Genomic DNA, 20693 nt, shown 5'->3' on the forward strand with positions numbered 1-20693 from the left:
ACCAGAGAGAAGAGAGCCACACAGAGAGAGAACCATGGGGATATATAGAGGGTCCTGCTCAGGTCTTCAGTTGAGAACCGATAAGTGTGTGTGTATACACAAACCGAGGCCAGGGAAAACCACCTGAAAAGAACGGAGGGAACATCTTCAGAGTTTACACAGGGCCAGTTCCTCTTCCCACCAGCCAGAATAGAAAACCTCAGAATTCACGGTGTCAAGTAGAATACTCAGAAATGTTTGTGCCTAAGTAGCAGGGCAAAATAAGCACCAGGCTAAACCCTGCTCTTGTCTCTTTAGGCACAACACCCAAAAGAATTAAAACTGTTACCGTGTAACCTATCCATGACCCAGACAAAGGTCGAAAATTTAAATTTAAAGGAATTTTTAAAATCTAGCACCTAACAAGGTAAAATTCACAAGCCCTGGAATCTGAATTTTTTCCTAATTACCAGACATGCAAAGATAAAGGAAAATAAAACCAATAACAAGAAGAAAAATCAGTCATCAAAATCAACCCAGAAATTTCACAGGTGTTAGAATTAAAACAGTTATAAATTATACATTTATTCTGTATGTTCAAGAAGCTAGAGGAAAGCTTGAACGTGTTAACTAAAAGTATGAAAAACATAAATAAAACCAAAATGAAACTTCTTTTTTTTTTTTAAATAAGTGTGTTATTATTTTTTTTTTTTTTAAATGAGAACCTCATTCTTTTTTTCTTTTTTTTTTAGTTAATTAATTAATTTATTTAAAAAAAATTTTTTTTTGGCTGTGTTGGGTCTTCGTTTCTATGCGAGGGCTTTCTCTAGTTGCGGCGAGCAGGGGCCACTCTTCATCGCAGTGCGCGGGCCTCTCACTATCGCGGCCTCTCTTGTTGCGGAGCACAAGCTCCAGACGCGCAGGCTCAGTAGTTGTGGCTCACGGGCCCAGTTGCTCCGTGGCATGTGGGATCTTCCCAGACCAGGGCTCGAACCCGTGTCCCCTGCGTTGGCAGGCAGATTCTCAACCACTGCGCCACCAGGGAAGCCCCAAAATGAAACTTCTGGAGATAAAAACTACAGTGTCTAAGATGAAAAATATACTGGATGGGATAAGCAGCAGATTAGACATTATAAAAGAAAAGTTAGTGAACTTGAAGATACAACAATGGAAACTATACAAAATGAAATCAGAGAGAAAAAGACTGAAAAGGTAGTAATTTACTCCAAATTGATCTTATAATTACACAATCCATATCTAAATATCAACATGCTTTTGGGAGAAATTGACAATCTTCTCCTACAATTTATATGGAAATGCAAAGGACCTAGAGTAGCCAAGACAGTTTTGCAAATTAAGAATAAAGGTGGGGGACTTCCCTGGTGGCGCAGTGGTTGAGAATCCGCCTGCCAATGCAGGGGACACTGGTTCGATTCCCTGGTCTGGGAAGATCCCACATGCCGCGGAGCAGCTAAGCCTGTGCACCACAACTACTGAGCCTGCACTCTAGAGCCCGCGAGCCACAACTACTGAAGCCCGTGCAGCTAGAGCCCGTGCTCCGCAATAAGAGAAGTGACCACAATGAGAAGCCCACGCACCGCAACAAAGAGTAGTCCCCACTCGCCACAACTAGAGAAAGCCTGAGCACAACTACGAAGACCCAACACAGCTAAAAATAAAAATAAATAAATAAATTTATTAAAAAAAAAGAATAAAGTTGGTTGACTACCAGTTTCAAAAATTATCATAAAGGTACAACAATCAAGACAGTATAGTATTAGTACAAGTATAGACATACAGATCACTGCAACAGAATAAAAAGTCCAGATATAAACCCTTACTTTTATGGTCAGTTGATTTTCAACACAGTTATATCAATGGTTACTAATAAGCACTATCCTGAATAAAAAGGAACAAACTACTGATAAATGCTACCTCAGCGTAATGTTTCACTCAACATTATGCTGAGAAAAAGACACCAGATACAAAAGACCTCACATGATTACATTTATATGAAGTTTCCAATAGAAGGCAAATCTGTAGGGACAGAAAGCAGATCAATGGTTGCCTGAAGCTAGAGGTGGGAGTGGGAGTTGACTGCAAACAAACACAAGGGAATTTGAGATATGATGAAAATGTCTAAACTGGATTGTGGTGCTGGTTGCACAACTCTATAAATTTACTAAAAATCATTGACTTGCGCAGTTCAGTGGGTGAATTTGATGCTATATAGATTACATATCAGTAAAGCTTAAAAAAAAGGCAGGGAAGGGAAGCAGTGCCCATAAAGACAACTGAGGAGGAGCGCTGACAATACTTTCTCACTTTTCATTTCATGCATGGGTTTTGCTTACCTTTTTCCTCTTCAACTTATTTTTTTAAAATTATTTTTATTGATGCATACTTGACATAATATTATATTAGTTTCAGGAGTATAACATGATGATTTGATATTTGTATATATTATAAAATCACCACAGTAAGTCCAATTACCATCTACTACTGTACATAGTTACAATTTTTTTTTTCTCATGATGAGAACTTTCAAGATCCACTCTCCTAGCTACTTTCAAATATGCAGTATGATATTATTAACTATAGTCACTGTGCTATACATTACATCCCCGTGACTTATTTTTTTCTTCTCGTTCTACTGAGATATAAATGACATACAGCACTGTATGACTTTAAGGTATACAGCATAATGATTTGACTTACTTCATACATCATGAAATGTTTATCACAAGTTTAGTGAACATCTGTCATCGTGTATCCTTTTCAACTTATTTTTATTACACAAGTAATCTGTCATGTGTGCTCATATTTGTTTTTTACATAGTGAACATCTGTCATCGTGTATCCTTTTCAACTTACTTTTGTTAACACAAGTAATCTGTCATGTGTGCTCATATTTGTTTTTTACACTTAAAAATTCATGTAGTCAGAAAAGAACAGAAAAGAAAATTGTACATAATCATGGTACCCAAATCAATATCTTAGTGAATGGAAACGTTCTTCCAAATCTCTTTTATATGTTTATTTATCTATCTGTTTATACTGAAATTTCCTGTTTTGTTTTTAAGGAACTGAAATTTTTCCTACTCTGTTGAATGGGCTGTTTCTAACTATATTATGACAGATCCTTCTGGGGTTTTTTTTTTTCTTTTATGGGGTTAATAAATGTATAGTGTATTCACATAAATTAATTTGTGTCGATTTGTAGGAATGGTTCCCCAAGGTGAGGCCAACTTTTCTCCATCTCTAAGCCCTGGGAGCTCCATGGTGCCGATGCCGATCCCTCCTCCTCAGAGCTCTCTGCTCCAGCAGACTCCGCCCACTTCTGGCTACCAGTCACCAGACATGAAGGCCTGGCAGCAAGGAGCAATGGGAAACAACAAGTAAGGGGGCATTTTTATATATGAGCATCCCTGATACTCGGCAGCACATAAGAACAAATATGGCTTCACCATCCAAATAGAAGATTATTAGCTCCTATCCATTTGCAAATTCAAGGAACTGAATTTTATGTTACCAGCAAATAGCGATTTTTAAGTCCTTTAAGTTTCAAGTCAATTTTAAGGCAAATTTGTGTGTTTACAGTACAGAAAAGTAGTATAGTGGCCCCCAACCTTTTCATCCCACTCCCAGCGCACCTGAAGAATATGATCGACTCCTATGAGTAACAGAGCTTCGCTGGGACAGATATAGGAATGAGTACTTTTTAAAAAATCATTCTTTATAAAAACACTTAAAAATCTTAAAAATCTAAAGCAAGAATGGCAAAATGTTAGAATTCAATAGAGCTGAATAGTGGGCACACGGTTTCACTCTTCTCAGTATGTTTGAAGGATTTCATAGCAACAGCAAAGGTTTTTAAGTCTTCTAAGGTCATTCTACCTTACCTAGCTTTTTGAATCTCTAGATTTTCAGTGGCCTTATTTTACCCATTTTACTGAGAATTATCTTACTAACGTCATTTTTCCCCCCAAATCGTGGCTGCTGAACTTTTCACACATCACTTGAGTTTTATAAAGGTTTTAATTTGGTTGTGTCTTGGTTCTAATGACAGGGAAGCAGTTTGATCTGACAACATAATAAGTAAGGTAGTTAAAGTTGAAAACTTAAGACCATATTCTCTTAAAGTTCATTGAAAGGTAAGAGAGGAAATCTTCCTGTTAGAGAACTGTGCAGCTCTCAGTGAGGACTGATGTAAACTAGGTAGAAATGGAACAGTCTATGTGATGTGCAAGAACTTAGTCTTCTACTGTGTTCTAATCCCAGCTTCCTAAACTCACTTTAGATTCCATGGTCCATCCTTATAATTACTCCCTTACAGGCACTCTCAGCTCCCTTGCCCACCTCTCCCTCTGTTGCACTTATGCCTAGCAAAATGCTCCCTAATGAAATCCAACTAAACTCTCGCTCCATACCTACACCTAAGCATCTGAATGTACTTTGAGAAAAAAAAACACAGTCATGCTGACAGATCTGCTCCCCTTCACAGTTAAATCCCTTCCTCTCCTTCCATTTCTTATTGAATCTGTCAGGCTTTCATCCCTACCATTCCACCAAAAGTATTCTTATCAAGGTCCTTAATGTCCTTTACAATGCCAAATGCAATGAGCATTGATAGCACTTGACATATTTGAGCATGTACTCTTTCTTGGAGCTCTGTCTTTGTTTGGTTTCTGGAACAACTTTCTCTCCTGAGAAAAGTGACTCTCTTCCTAACCCTCAGTCTCCTCTGCTGGATCTTCCTCATCTCCCTGACCTCCATTTTAGGGCCTCAGAGCTCATTCTAGGACCTCTTCCCCATATCTGCTTGCTCCCTTAGTTATATCATTCAGTTTTACTGATATAAATGCCTATCCCTAAGCTTATGACTCCTAAATTTAAGTCTCTAGCCCAGACTTCTCCCCTGAACACCATACTGTATATACCACAGCCTAATGGACATCTCTACTTAGAAGTCTAATAGGCATCTCAAACTTAACATGACAAAAACTAAAGTGATATTCCTCCCCAAACCTGCTCGTCTCATACTTTTTTCACATCTCAATAAACAACTCTATTCTTCCAGTTATTCAGAAGAAAATCTTTTCTCTTTCTCTCACATCCCACATCAAACATCCATCAGCAAATCACATCAGCTTCTTAGCAGCTCTCACTCCTTACTGTCCCACTTGTACACTTTAGTGCAAGCCAGCATCATCCTTTTCCTAGACCACTGCAGTGGCCTCCTGTCTTCCTGCTTCCACCCTTGCTCCACTACAGTTTAGTCTCCACATGGTAGCCAGAGTGATGCTTTTAAAACATGAGGCAAGATATCAGCCCTTTACTCGAAACACTCCAACTTATTCAAAATACAATATAGGGCCTCTGATGCCCTACATAATCTTGCTCCAGGATACCTCTCTGACCTCATCTGCTATTCTCATCACTCATTCTGCCGTACTGGCTTCTGTTTATTCCTCTGTTCCTCAGATGTGCCAAGTACATTGCAAACTCAGGGCCTTTGCATTTTTAAATCCCTCTGCTGAAACGTTCTTCTCTCAGTAGCCACATGGATTTCTCTCTCATACTTAAGTCTCTTCTTAAAAAATGTCACTTTATTAGACATAGATATTGAATGTCACCATATTAAACTTCCCTGACCATCATTTCTAATCAGCATTTCCCACCTCTTGGTCCCTCCTTTCCCTTCTTTATTTCTCTTTATCATGCTTAACATCTGACATAGTGTGTGTTAGTCTATTTATGGTCTGTCTCCTCCAACTAGAATATAAGCCTCAGAAGAGCAAGGACTTTTTGTTTACTTGTATATGTCCATCCTTTAGAACAAGTAAGCACTTAATATACATCTGTTGAACAAATGAGTGTAGAGATTCCCTATTCCTACCTAAGTCGTTTTTTGGATGCAGATTCAAATATGGACTTGAGTTTTTGTTGTACTTTAGCAGTTTCTATGAACTTTTGACTTTCCCAAATCATTTGAGAAAGAAAATAGTTATCACCAACTCTTCAAACATTCACACTTGCTTATTTGGTTCATGTATAAAAGTTTATTAGTCAACACAGGCAGCATATAGTTTGTGATCACTCACTGTCTCTTTTGCACAGTGCAAGATACCACAAGGAACTGGGGAAAACAGCCCCTGTTGTCAACTTACCTAGAGTGTAGTTAGTGACAGGAGTAGGTCGGAGAGAAGTAAAACATGAAACAAAGACTCATTAAGCAGAATGATGTAATAGAGCTCAGAGACAGTGTAATGTGATTCTTTTTCATTATCTCTTTGGTAGCAAGAGAAATAAAGGGTTAAACAAACTTATTTGTCCAGGAACTGGACAGTGTTTCTGTGTAACTCTAGTCACAAAGGAGAATCCCAGGGCTTATTAGCATTTTAAAGGCAGAGGTCTGTGGTTTAACCCTTTGTTTCTGAGACTTATTTGACCACGGACTCCTCCTTGCTTGTTAATACCTGTAATATCTATGGAACCTACTTTAGGCCAAAGTTGTCATCTTTCCCTTTTCCCCCCATGATTTAAGGGCTACCAAATACCTGGTGCTAGCGTAAGGAAACTGTGATAACTGCCATGAGGCCAATCAGGAAAGCAGGTGAGGGAGGGGTCCAGGAAAGTGTGAGGAAGCGGTCCTTCATGCATTGGGCCTAAGGTGCCAGTGAACCCCACAGTCTATTCCAGGACCTGGAACAGTGATTGATGCTGCAGAAGGGCTTGATCTTCTTCCCATGAGGGAAGAAACTAAAATGGAACTATTGGCAGGAGTAGTTTGAAAGAACTTAGGCTAATATACAGTCCCAAATATAATTTGAAAAGAAATTAAATCCTAAACTTTTTTCACTAAGTATGACATCATTGCAGTCCTTGAAGCTGCTGCATGCATTAACTTACATAGCCCTGCGCCTCCACAGTGGTGATTTATGTATCAGTTGACAAATGAGCACTGTCTAAGGCAGAAATGTTCTCATTAGAAACTGGGCAGTAGACTAATGGTTTTTTTCCTCATCTTTAGCTGTGGGGACACTGTCTGACAAGCATACACACTGTACAGACGTTAATGGTCCACAGATGCATTATTGACCATTTCCTAGGCATATAATTTTCTTTGAGCATTTGTGTTTTATAATTACTTGGGGAAAATTTGCTACTTTTCTTCAGACATGATGAATAGGCTGTTTCTCAGCCTGTTAATTTCAGTATGATTACCTTAATTTACCAGAAGCTGTAAATGTTAGTACATCCTGCTTACCTCCCAAGAGCAAGCAAGGAATAGACAAGCCATTGATGGGATAAATAATTTTTGAAATCAAATTCTTCAGAATAAACATTAAAATAGGTGGAATTTTACCAGCAGCTTATTGTTTAGAAATTGATAGATAATCACAAAACATTTGGTGTTTTTTTTGGAACTTACCAAAGACATAGTTCATATTATTTTCCTTTAGATGTGTATATCTGTATCACTTAGAATCTGGGGGGTTCAGATATAAAGTTTCAAATTGTATTTACTTGGAGTTTATTCCATACTATTCTATCTACTAATAGAAACTGGTTTAACATTTGAGGTCCTTGGGGTAACCACAGTCCAGACCTTGGTGGTGAAGAAGGAAGTCTAAAACAAGTCCTCTGAAAACCATAATGGGCATTGCATTTTGCTTCCTAGAAAAGACATGAAGCTATCTTCAGGCCTGAGAAAACCTTTGAAGTCTTCAAAAATATTACATTTTCCAAATAAAAATATCTGGTATATACTTCTTGGTTTCCTCTTAGTTTATAGCATATTGAAAGCGGCCAGAAGCTGAATCCTTGAGAAGTGACAGCAAGCGGTAGGACACTGAATAAAGGCTCTCGAATTTTAATGTGCATAAGTAGTTAGAAATGCAGCTTTCCATACCCACCCCCAGAAAATATGATTCACTAGGGCTGGGGTAAGGCCTGAGAGTCTCAATTTTCAATGAATACCAGGGAATTCTCTTGCAGATGGTCTCTGGACTACACTTCAAAAAACATTGGTATACATACAGTAAAATCTATCAACAAAAGCAACTGAACCTCATCAGTTGACAGCACTGAGTAATAATCCATGTCCACAATTCATTCATTCATCAGATATTTACTGAGTGCCTGCTGCTGTATGTCATTTATTAGTAGAGACAAGGAATAAATGGAACAGAATATCATCACTCCCCCCAGGTGTTAAGTCTAAGAGGATATACAAGCAATCACAGTATAAGAATGCTACCTTTGAATCATTCATTCCTTTGTTAATTTATTCAATGAACATTTATTGAAGATTGATATATATGCCAGGTACTTTGCTTAAATAGGATATTCTCTGTTTAAGAAGATAAAATAGTGTAATAAATTTTAGAATGATTTTGTTGTTTAAATGGGTAAACTTCAGTTATCTGGAAGATTTACTTATGTGGAAAACTTCCTTTCTTAGTTATTTGAATAATTGAAGTTTAACAACTCTGATACGAAGCCAGATAATTATGACTTAAAATGAGGTCTTTTTAGTTATTAAACCCCTTGGGCAGAGTTCAAAGTGCATCTGAATGATACTTAGTTCTTATATATTATAATAAGATAAAATCTTACACATAACTTAGGAATATAAAATATTTTCTTTGGAATTCCATCTAATAATTTAGAAAAAGAGTCCAGTCACGTCATCCCCATGTTCACGATCAGTGGATGTAATTGAGATTGTTTTTGAGTTAACAGTGTGTTCAGTCAAGCTGTCCAGAACCAGCCCACGCCTGCACAGCCAGGAGTGTACAACAATATGAGCATCACCGTGTCCATGGCAGGTGGAAACACAAATGTTCAGAACATGAACCCAATGATGGGCCAGATGCAGATGAGCTCTTTGCAGATGCCAGGCATGAATACTGTGTGCCCTGAGCAGGTAAGTGGCACAACTGGCACACTTGCTACACACACACATAGTGCTCTACATCACACCACACTGCAATTCATTATTCCAAGGAAATCAGGAATGTTCAGTTACCTGTCAAAAATAACCACACTTCTTTTTCTTTCCCACTATCTTTTGATAATTACTATTTATTAAGATATACAATGGAAATTTTGACAGACCTTGTAAGATTTTAGTCTCATGAGATTTTAGTGTTTTAGATTTATTATAAAAATGATACATATAATACATTGACTTGGAACTTACCCCTTTATATTTTGAACACATTTTCTTCATTTCTCCCTTTCAGTTCAACAAACTCAGTACTTACTATGTACAAAGGTAGCTCTGTGGGCAATAATATTAACAAGTTGGGGAGACACAACATGAACAAAGGATTAGTTGAATAATAGGACAGAACAGCTGGGTAAGAGATGGACCCTATAGGACTGTACATATATTTCTGTCAGATTAGGGGTATATACAGTTAACTACGGAGGGTTTAAAAGAAAAAGGGTCTGATTAGGAAAGTCTTCATGGGAAATTTGCCTAAAGAAAGAGATAGAAAAGAATATTCAAGACTGGTTAGCACAGCATGACCTGGACAGGAATAGATGTTGAAAAGCCTAATGAATGTTAAGGGGATGTTTATATTATATTTAGAGCAGAATTTATGTGGTAAGCTTTTTAGGGGGTGTTGCAGGCCACCTAAATGTTTAGTTTATCTTGGAGCCTCCTAAAGATTTTTAAGGAAAGAATGACTAAATTCGAAGTGATATTTAAAAAAATCTTTGGGTAACTCCCTGTAGTTACTATTCTGTCATCAACCACAAAGTAGACTATGGTGACTCGGCTATGACCATATAGCCATAATGTATAGCAAGTCTTAAAAAACATGTAAACACTGATTACCTTTTCTATAGAATTCCTTTTTGATATGAATTAAAAAAAAAAGAAAAGTCCCCATTCACCAGGCATTAGCCTAACGAAGATAGCAGGGAAAAAAACAACAACTTAGGAACTTCCCTGGTGGCGCAGTGGTTAAGAATCCGCCTGCCAACGCAGGGGACACGGGTTCGAGCCCTACTCTGGGAAGATCCCACATATCGCGGAGCAACTAAGCCCATGCACCACAACTACTGAGCCTGTGTTCTAGAGCCCGTGTGCCACAACTACTGAAGCCCGTGTGCCTAGAGCCTGTGCTCCACAACAAGAGAAGCCACTGCAATGAGAAGTCTGCGCACTGCAACAAAGAGTAGCCCCCACTCGCAGCAACTAGGGAAAGCCCACGCGCAGCAACGAAAACCCAACGCAGCCAAAAATAAAATTACTTAATTAATTTTTTTTTAAAAACAGAACTTTATTTAAAAAAAAACCCCAACAACTTAGTGATATCTTATAGCAAAATAAAAGTACTAAATAGGATTGTTTCTTGTCCTTGTTGTTATCTTGTCGTATTTCAGTTATTAGAATTATTCACTATCTCCAGTATATTAAGACAGAATAATAAAAAATAAAATGAATTAGGTAAAAAGAATATTACATTTAAAATGTATTTCTTATATAGTTGGGTCTTGCTTTTTTATTCAGTTTGACAATCTCTGCCTTTTAATTGGAGTGGCTAGCCCATTTACATTTAATGTGATTATTGATATTGCTATTGAAGATTTAAATCTCTCATCTTATTTATTTTCTCTTTGTCCCATCTTGCCTTTTTTGGTTTAATTGAATATTTTAATTCATTTTATCTCCTTTGTTGGTTTATTAGCTATAAATAACTCTTGCTGTTTTACTGGTGCTTTAGAGTTTATAGTATTCATTTTTGTTGCCATCTACCTTCAGATGCTATTATATCACCTCATATAAATATAAAAATCTCACAATGGTTTATTTCTATTTCTCCCCTCCTGTGCTATTGTTGTACATACATATCAGATCTACATATGTTATATACCCCACAATATGTTGTTAGTACTTTTTTACTTTACTTTTTTTACTTTAAACAGTCAATAATATTTTTTAAAGTTTAAATAAGTAGTTTTTATATTTCACACGTAGTTATTTCCAGTGTTCTTCATTCCTTGGTGTAGATCCAAATTTCCATCTAGTATCATTCTCCTTCTTCCTGAAGGTCTTCATTTTTTATAGTGCACGTCTGCTAGTGATGAATTCTTTCAGGTTTTGTATGTCTGAAAAAGTTTTTGTTTCACCATCATCTTTGAAAGTTCTTTTCCCTGAATTCTAGGTTGGTAGTTTCAGCTTTCAGTACTTTAAAGACATTGCTCCACTGTATTTCTGATGAGATATCTGCTGTCATTTTATCTTTGTTCCTCTGGCTGCTTCTAAGATTACTCTCTTTATCACTGGTTTTAGGCAGTTTGATTATGATATGCCTTAGTGTGATTTTCTTCATGGTTCTTGTGCTTGGGGTTCAGTAAGTCTCTTGATTCACAGGTGTATAATTTGCATCAAATTTGGAAAAGTATTGGCCATTATTTCTTCAGATATTTTTTCTGTCACCAACCCCCTCCTTCCTTCAGAGACTCTAATTACACATATCGTAGGCCATTTGAGTTATCCTACAGTTCACTGATTTTCTGGGTTTGGAGTTTTTTAAGGGGGCATGAGGTCAGTCATTTTTTTCTCTGTGTGTTTCATTTTGGATAGTTTTTATTGCTATAGCTTCAGATTCATAGTTCTTTTCTTTTGCAATATCTGAATGTTTTATCTAGGGTATTTTTTATCTCAGACATTGCTATTTTCATCTCTAGAAATTCACTTTGGACCCTTTTTATATCTTCCATATCTCTAACATGTTCAGTCTTTCCTCTGTTTTCTTGAATATGTGGAATATGGTTATTATAATAACTGTCTTAATATTCTTGCTTGTCACTTCTAGCATCTGCATCATTTTAGGATTGGCTTCAATTAATTGATTTTTCACTTAACTATGGATCATATTTTTCTGCTACTTTGTTCTTTTATTTTATTTTAAAAAAATTTTATTGAAGCAGCATTGATTCCAATGTTGTGTTAATTTCTGCTTTACAGCAAAGTGATTCAGTTATACTTATATATACATTCTTTTTTAATATTCTTTTCCATTATGGTTTATCACAGGATGTTTAATATAGTTCCCTGTGCTGTACAGTAGGACCTTATTGTTTATCCATCCTATGTATAATAGTTTGCATCTGCTAATCCCAAACTCCCAATCCTTCCTTACCCTACCCCCTCGCCCCCATGGCAACCACAAGTCTGTTGTCTATGTCTGTGAGTCTGTTTTTGTTTCGCAGATATGTTCATTTGTGTCGTATTTTAGATTCCACATATAAGTGATATCATATGGTATTTGTCTTTCTCTTTCTGACTGACTTCGCTTAGTATGATAATCTCTAAGTCCATCCATGTTGCTGCAAATGGCATTATTTCATTCTTTTTAATGGCTGAGTAATATTCCATTGTATATATATATACCACATCTTCTTTATCCATTTATCTGTTGATGGACATTTAGGTTGTTTCCATGTCTTGGCTATTGTAAATAGTGGTGCTGTGAACGTAGGGCTGCATGTATCTTTACAAATTATAGTTTTGTCGGGGTATATGCCCAGGAGTGGGATTGCTGGATATGGCAACGCTAGTTTTAGTTTTTTGAGGAACCTCCATACTATCTCCATAGTGGCTGCACCAATTTACATTCCCACCAGCAGTGTAAGAGGGTTCCCTTTTCTCCACACCTTCTCCAGCATTTATTGTTTGTAGACTTTTTAATGATGGCCATTCTGACCGGTGTGAAGTGGTACCTCATTGTAAGTCATAGTTTGGGTTTGCATTTTTCTTATAATTAGCGATGATGAGCATCTTTTCATGTGCCTGTTGGCCATCTGTGTGTCTTCTTTGGAGAAATGTCTATTTAGGTCTTCTGCCCATTTTTCGATTGGGTTGTTTGTTTCTTTGTTGTTGAATTGTATGAGCTATTTGTATATTTTGGAAATTAATCCCTTGTCAGTCATATCTTTTGCAAATATTTTCTCCCAGTCTGTAGGTTGTCTTTTCGTTTTGTTTTTGGTTTCCTTTGCTGTGCAAAAGCTTATAAGTTTGACTAGTTCCCATTGGTTTATTTTTGCTTTTATTTCTGTTGCCTTGGGAGACTGACCTAAGAAAACATTGGTACAATTTATGTCAGAGTCTGCTACTTTGCATACCTGGTAATTTTTTATTGGATCCCAGACATGTGAATTTTACCTTGTTTATGTTCCTATAAATATTGAGATTTGTTTTGGGAAATGCTTAAATTACTTGGAAATAAACAGTTTGATTTTTTTCAGGTCTTGCTTTTTTGTTTAGTGGGACCAGAGCAGTATTTAGTATAGGGCTAATTTTACCCTACTACTAAAGCAAAACCATTCTAGTACACTACCTGAATTATGATGTTTTCCACTCTGGCTGGTGGGATCAGGACCTGTTCCCAGCTCTGTGTGACCTTTGGGAATTATTCCATGTAAATCTTTTCAGGTGAATCTTTGCTTTGGGTAGTTCCGTAACATCCATTAGCTAGCTGATCAATACTAAGCTGCTACTCTCTGTGTTGTTCTCTCCTGATATTCTGCCCTGTGAATTCTAGCTCTATACTCTCAATTCAGGGAGACTTCCAGGCGCTGTCTGGTCCCCTGTCCTCACGCTGCAGCCTGGAAATTCTCTCTAGGCAGTAGACTGGGGTAGTGGTAGGACTCGCCTCAATTGTTTCCCAACCCTTAGGGGCAACTTTCCCCTTCATTGCCTTTGTCCAAGGTCTTGAGTGTGTTCATTTCATATATTTTGTCCAAATTTTTAGTTGATTCAGGCAGAGGATAAATCTGATCCCTGTTACTGAATCTTGACTGGAAGTGGAAGTCTTTTGCTAATTAACTTTCACGAGTGTTGAATTAACTTTTTATTGAAGTATCATCTATAAGGATATACAGAAAAGTATACAACTAGGTGAATTTTCGCAAACTGAACACATCTTTTTAACTATCACCTAGATCGAGAAACAGAACATTACCAGCCGGACCCCAAAGGTTCTCCCCACACTCCCTTGCATGTCTGTCTACTTCTACAAAGGGAACCACTGTCCTGACTTCTAACAGCACAGTAAATTTCTAAGCTTGTTATTTCTGCTCTCCTCCTGTTACTTTTCTGTCAGTGAGATTGTTTTTCATTGAGGAATTTGGTCTTCAACGTAAACAACTAGCTTGTAATTTGGTCTTGTACTTATATCTTTAACAGATAAATGATCCAGCACTGAGACACACAGGCCTCTACTGCAACCAGCTCTCATCCACGGACCTTCTCAAAGCAGAAGCAGATGGAACCCAGGTCAGTAAGAAAACTCTAAGCCCAGAGCTGTCAAGTTTTCTCTAGATACACAGGAAACTCTGTGTAGCATCTCGGTTAAGAGCCTGACCTTGAGAGTCAGACCTGGTTGTGAGTCCTGGCTCTGCTCTTCTTAGCTGTGTCATCCTGGGCATGTTAGGGAACTTTCCTGAGCCGCTGTATAACCAACAGAACTAACGAGATACCTGCTTAGAGGATTATGAGAGGGTTAAATGAGATAAGCTTTCAGAAAGGTTAATCCAATGTTTAGACAGGATAAGGGATCACAAATGTTGACCACTAATTGCTATTTGTAAATAAACACAGTGCTAAGACTAATGTGTAATCAGAATACCTCAAAAGAGTTCAATAAATTCAGACAAAACAGAATGCCTACTGTGTACTCTGCCTCCTTTTAGAAGTTTGTTTCAAAACAATACAAATAACAAGGGTGGCCACTTTCCTATATTAGCATAAATTAAGATATTTTTTAAAAAACACAGGCTTTATGCAAAGGTGGAGATACAAAGAAACATGAGACATGTTTGCTCTTTAGGTGAACTTGGGGGAGAAGTGAGGAAAGGAAGCTTCATTTGTGGAATGCTTATGATTTGCCAGGCACTGTGTTAGGCACTGTCTGCTTTATCTCATGTAGACATCACTGTAACCCTATGAAGGAGTTAGTTTTCCTTTTTTTTCACAGATGAAGAAACAGAACCTGAGGCGATTTAACTACATATACAATTCACAAACTAGAAAGTGGCAGAGCTGAGGTCCAAACCCAGGTCTTTCTAACACCAAAGTTTATGCTTTTTCTGCCATACCACTTAGGGCCTGTCGAAAGATAAAACATACGGACAAATGCACATAAATTATTACATAACCAAAGAAGGCAAACTCAAATTTATTACAAGTAACAAGAGCCATGAGCACTAAAAGAAAGAAGAAGTTCCTGAGGTTGTCAGAGAGCATTTATGTAGGAGATAGGACTGAACTGGGCCTTGAAGGAGGCAAGTGAAGGAGAAAGGTACTGTGGTTTTTGGAGGCTGAGGAAGGGGGTGAGCTTGGAAGTCCAGGGGATTGGAAGTTAGAGGGCACAGAGGCAGGGTAACAGTAATATCAGCATAGTCCTGGGAAGCCAAATCCACTGAGCATAAAGGGTTTGTAATAAGAATTCACAGGAATTAAAATTAGTAAAGTAGATTGGGTCAAATTTCCAGGGGGCTTGAATATTAAACTCTAATGGATTTGGATTCAGTCCTACAAATGAAGCATCATCCCTGAAGGGGAACAGTGAGAAAAGTGCTAGTTTAAGCTTCATCTTGAGGGGGGAAGAGGGAAAAGGAAGAGCACTGGACAGCCAGCTCAGAAAGAGGAAAGCCAGTTAGGAAACTATGTGCATAGTTGGAGCATCAGGAAATAGGATCTGAGTCCTGTGAGGGTGAAGAGAGGATTTTGTGCTGGGGGAAATGAAGTCTTTATTCACTAGAAGTTTTTAAAAGTCTCATACTTACAGAGACATATACTTAAGACAAAACAACTAAGTTTTAAAGTTCCTGAGTCCTGGGATAGTACGTGAATTGAACTAAAAACTATGCTGGAAAATCTTAAGAGGTTGGGACTCAACTCTCACATCACTCTTCTCATTGGGCAAATCATAAATTTTGTTTTTGTGTTGCTTTGCCTGTCTGTGAAGGTATAGCAATATCAGAAGTCCTTTGAGGTCTGGTCTAAGTCACCATGTTTTTAAGTAATAATTCAAAAAGGCTGAAATGTGTACTTTTTGGAGTTTGGTATCTTTTTTAATAAAGCATTCTTTTTAAAGCAGCAGAATTTTCTCTCCAGTTTGTTTTATCATGCCTTTATCAAAAAATTTTTAAGTGTTTGGGGGCACAAACACCTTATGCTCTGCCCCGGTATTTCATATGTTGAAACATATAAAAATGAAATTTTATGTTAATTTTTTAAAAAATCAGTCATTGCCTAAATGCACTATATAGTTTGTGCTCACGTTAAGTTTCAGTGGCAGAATCTTCTTTCTGTGGTAGCCCATCATGAAATCTCTATTTGCTCTAATGTTTTTGTATTTGCCAGACAGAAGCTGGGGAGTGAGTTAGATAGAAATATAGAAACAGATGTACAGAAAAGGAGACGGAAAAGAACAAGGAGAGAAGGAGTAGGGGAGGATAGAGGGCTAGCTGCATTTGGAGAGCTGGGATGGGGAAGAGGAGAGAACAGGAAAAGAACACAGAGAATAGAGAAGGCGGAAGAAGGCTGGTAGGGGGATTGTTGACATAGAGAGAGAGAGAAGGCCAGGGTTGGAGCTCTAGAAGGAAAAGAGTAGGAATGAGAAGTTATGGAGAACAAAGGTGGGTGGAGGGCACAGAGGCAGCTGGAGAATAGACTCAGAGAGAGAGCTGGTGTATGTTATGTACATAAGGAAGAGCCCAAAAGAAGAAGAAAACAAATGGGAGCCTATGGGGACAAGAAGCAAAATTTGGGAAACTGGGGGAAAGAGGAGGATGAGAGAGAGGGTGAGGAAAGAAACGATACTAATCTAAATAAAGGTTTAATTCATCAGACACTAAAAAAGCTCAGCTCAAGAACTATCTGCCTTATCCGACAGAGTAGAGTGGAGGTGTAGGTGCATCGTGAGGAGAAAACATCAGGGGTTAGACTGATGGAGAAATTGGATGGTCGGGACATTTGACAATTGGCCAATTAAGGTTGATGGAAAACAACTTTTATTCAATTAGGATAGAAAAGTTTTCAGAAACACTGAGTGTAATTGGCATGAATTTAGGGATGAACGAAAAAATCTATCACTAATCTAAAATACTTCATGAACCTATTAAACATGAGGCACAAGTTTGCCAAACGCTGAGACAGTTAGATAGATGCACTTGGATACCTTAGAAAGCATCTCCATTCTTGGTCTGGAACATTCACAAGTGTGATATTGGCCTAATCAGTTCTACAGATGACTTTTTAATAAGGCTGATTGTTGAAGACTAACTTCTGGCTTTGTTTTCCTGATAGAAAATGTTAAAACTGTGTAACCTTAGACTTTTTAAAGGAATACATGTATTATTACTGAAAGTAGTTAAAGGGAAAATTCACACTGTTCTCAGCTAGTAGTTTACAGTTATTTTTAGCTCATGTGTTTAAATGGATTGTCTATCAGGAAAAATAAGTTAAATATAAAATTTTTATTTGTTCTAATATTTTGCTGTAATTCTAAAGGCAATATGTAAAGGAGCTATGTAATAGTATATTTAGATACTACACAAATCTTCTGGACATTAATTTTAGTAATACTGATGTCCTATTTACTGAGCTGTGGTGGTTTCTATTTTGCTAATACTGGGTTAAAGCCCTTAATTTTCTAACATCATGAAGATATTTTTATCCTATTAAAGTCATCCATAGAATGCTTTTATAACCAGTTTTCCAAATAATATACCTATTTTTTAAACCCACCACTGGATACCCAGACTGAAACTGGGCTTTTCCCAATCTTGGCAATATTAGCAATGATGCTCATTTTCAGTATTGATGGCAACCCTGTAGGAGGCTTGACCATTCCAATTTTGATTAAAGTGTGAACTTTCCAGAACCCTGAGCAAAATGAGTGCAGCGATTTTCTTTTTGTAGGACAAGAAGACAGAAGAGTTCTTCTCTGTGGTGACTACAGACTAGAGGAATGCTCTAGTGAGTTTCCACTTCAAGTAGTACCCACTCATAAGCCGGGGGGGCAGACCCTTCTGTCTAAACACATCTTTTATTTGTGTTCCAGCAGGTGCAACAGGTTCAGGTGTTTGCTGACGTCCAGTGTACAGTGAATCTGGTAGGCGGGGACCCTTACCTGAACCAGCCTGGTCCACTGGGAACTCAAAAACCCACGGCAGGACCACAGACCCCCCAGGCCCAGCAGAAGAGCCTCCTTCAGCAGCTACTGACTGAATAACCACTTTTAAAGGAATGTGAAATTTAAATAATAGACATACAGAGATATACAAATATATTATATATTTTTCTGAGATTTTTGATATCTCAATCTGCAGCCATTCTTCAGGTCGTAGCATTTGGAGCAAAAAAAAAAAAGAAAAAAAAAGTTCACTTTCTTTGGGAGATTGAGAGATGTTTTTGTTTCTTTCTTTGTAAAGGCCTTGGATATTGAAAAAATAACAAGGCAGAACAGTTGGACAATCTCTCTCTTGAGCCAAATTTAATTATTCTTATTTTTGTAATCAGTCATTGGCTTCTTATCTGGATGAAGGCTTTTGGAGGAGAACCAAAATGACAAGTTCCAAGGGGAAGAGGAAGCTCCACCTCCGCTGGCTCAGTCCCGACCCTGCCAAGGAAGAAGGGCCCAGTGGGGCTTTGCCTGTGCCCATCCACCAAAGGCTGTCACAGTGTCTCTAAATCAGCAGCCCTCCCCTTCCCAACCAGGCAGCTTGTGTGTACAATCAGCTTCTTCTAGCAACTCTATATCTGTTGGCTTCAAGAGAATATTTTGCCTCCACATATGTACCCCTTCTCCTTTTTTTAAAGATGGATTTAAACCAAGATGCCTCCAGGAAAGAGGACGAAATGAGTATATTCACAGAGGAATCCAAAAAATACAGTTTGGGGGAAAATGCAATAATTTTTGATGAGATGGGTGAAGGACAAGAAGCGAGTTTTGTCGATTACTGTAGATACAATTTTCTGATCAAATCTGGACAAAAGGCAGCCTGTTCTTTCTGCTTTTATTGTATTAACAGCTGAGGTAGCTAAAGTTATTTAAAATAAAATTAAATTTATGATTCAAGTAGCTTATTTTTCCCTTTAAATCTCACTGTAAATATATTTGATTTCTTGTAGAAATTGATTCCCTTCTGTTTAATTTTATGGTTTTATTATCATACTCTTGATTTTTCTAAATTTCTGTGTGTGAAATATAACATTGATTGAATTGCAGTTACATTTGGCTAGTAATATTTCATTATTTTAATACCTATGACGCCATGTATGGATTTACTTTGGGTTTCACATCAAAATGCCACTGCCAGAAAGAGCTGTTCCAGATGAGCTAGAGCGTACTGCCCTAGAGTGTCCCTGGGATCATCTAACTTGAGAGCAGTGCAAGGAATTAATCACCAGAAGTGCACAGGCTACTTGTACAGAGAAAAATTAATACTCAAAGAAAATCTTTTTTTTTTTTTTTTTAGATTGACTTTGGGAATTTGAATTTTCATCAGTGCAAATATAAATCTCTCTATTCCTGCTCTGAGGCTAATTGACACCATATTTTCCCTTTGTGTCTTGTCACTCTGCCACATCTTGTCTCATCCTGGCCTGTGAGTCAAGGACCCAGTGAACTGACTTTCTAGTTCTAGAAGTTCCACTGAAAGGCCAGGAAAGCTTGAGAAAGGTATTGTGGAAGAAGCAAAGGTAGACCCCCATCACTCGCCTTTACTGCACCCCTGGGCCTGTGAACGATGACAACATCTGACATTGTGCACCAGCTACCTCTGCTTCCATGGCAGAGAAAAGGCCATAAGAACTAACAATGGAAGAGGAGCATGGACTCAGACATCAAGGAAGAAGCCATTTTCCCAGGTCCTCCTTTCTGCATCTCACCACCCCTAGTTACAAGTAACTCCATTGAACAGCATCTATTCAGAACCTGTACCGAATAAAAAGATTGATGGAAGGGCTCAAGTGGGTAGCAACTATGAAACAGAAACAGGACACTCAGTTACAAACATTCTCTCTTTTAGTTTTTCAGAAAAATGCATCCCTGATTTAATTCATTCCCAGCTTGAAAGCCCAGCCATATTATGCTAGTCCCTCCCAAACTGTTCTAGGAGGTCATTTCTGTTTTGTTTGTGATATTTAGACGTGCAGACTTCAGGAAGTTCACCTTTAACTTCAGCATTCCAGATGAAGTTTCCTGACTCAGTACTTTTGCATAAGGAACTTAAAAAAAAAAAAAAAAAAGTGGTAAGGAAAATTGGAGATGCTAACATCCTCCCGCATCCCAACTGCACCTTAAAGTATGCATGTCACCTTCAAGGTTTTATAATTGCACTGTTTGTTTTATGTATGTACAGATTAAAATTATTGCTACATTTGAGGAAAATAAAATTGCTTGCTTCTATGTAATTCCTGTCATTCCACAGGAAATTCACTTTTCCAGCTATTGAATAGATGGGTTGCCTCTTCTTTTACAGGGAAGAAATGAAACCTACATCCTGCAGGAATTGTCAAAACCCAAAATGACTAACTATAATTAAAGGATAATAAAAGAAACGATCCCTGAAGCCAAAGCTCCTCGAAGTCACCCTAATAAGAACCAGCCCAGTGAAATTTGAGAAGGTCCCAGTGAAGTTGTGATAGTAGGCTGTGAGGAAATTCTAACTCTGGCCAC

General features: G+C 37.8%; 1 protein-coding gene across 10 annotated transcripts in view; it reads left to right on the plus strand.

Moving 5' to 3' along the window:
* The window catches only part of NCOA1 (nuclear receptor coactivator 1), a 264345-nt gene extending 243951 nt beyond the window's left edge, over positions 1-20394 (plus strand). For 7 of the 10 annotated variants that reach the window (XM_068564107.1, XM_068564108.1, XM_068564105.1 and 4 more), the window contains 4 exons: positions 3203-3377; positions 8728-8911; positions 14192-14281; positions 18075-20394. In XM_068564107.1, coding sequence (XP_068420208.1) covers positions 3203-3377; positions 8728-8911; positions 14192-14281; positions 18075-18245 — 620 coding nt within the window. In that variant the 3' untranslated portion in view covers positions 18246-20394. Of the gene's footprint in view, positions 1-3202; positions 3378-8727; positions 8912-14191; positions 14282-17932; positions 17990-18074 lie in introns of all 10 variants that reach the window. The other 3 variants (XM_068564113.1, XM_068564112.1, XM_068564111.1) reach the window with 3 other exon arrangements.
* The last annotated feature ends 299 nt before the right edge of the window (positions 20395-20693 follow it).

This window comes from Eschrichtius robustus, chromosome 15 (assembly GCF_028021215.1).
Source record: "Eschrichtius robustus isolate mEscRob2 chromosome 15, mEscRob2.pri, whole genome shotgun sequence".
In the NCBI taxonomy this organism is placed as follows: Eukaryota; Metazoa; Chordata; class Mammalia; order Artiodactyla; family Eschrichtiidae; genus Eschrichtius; species Eschrichtius robustus.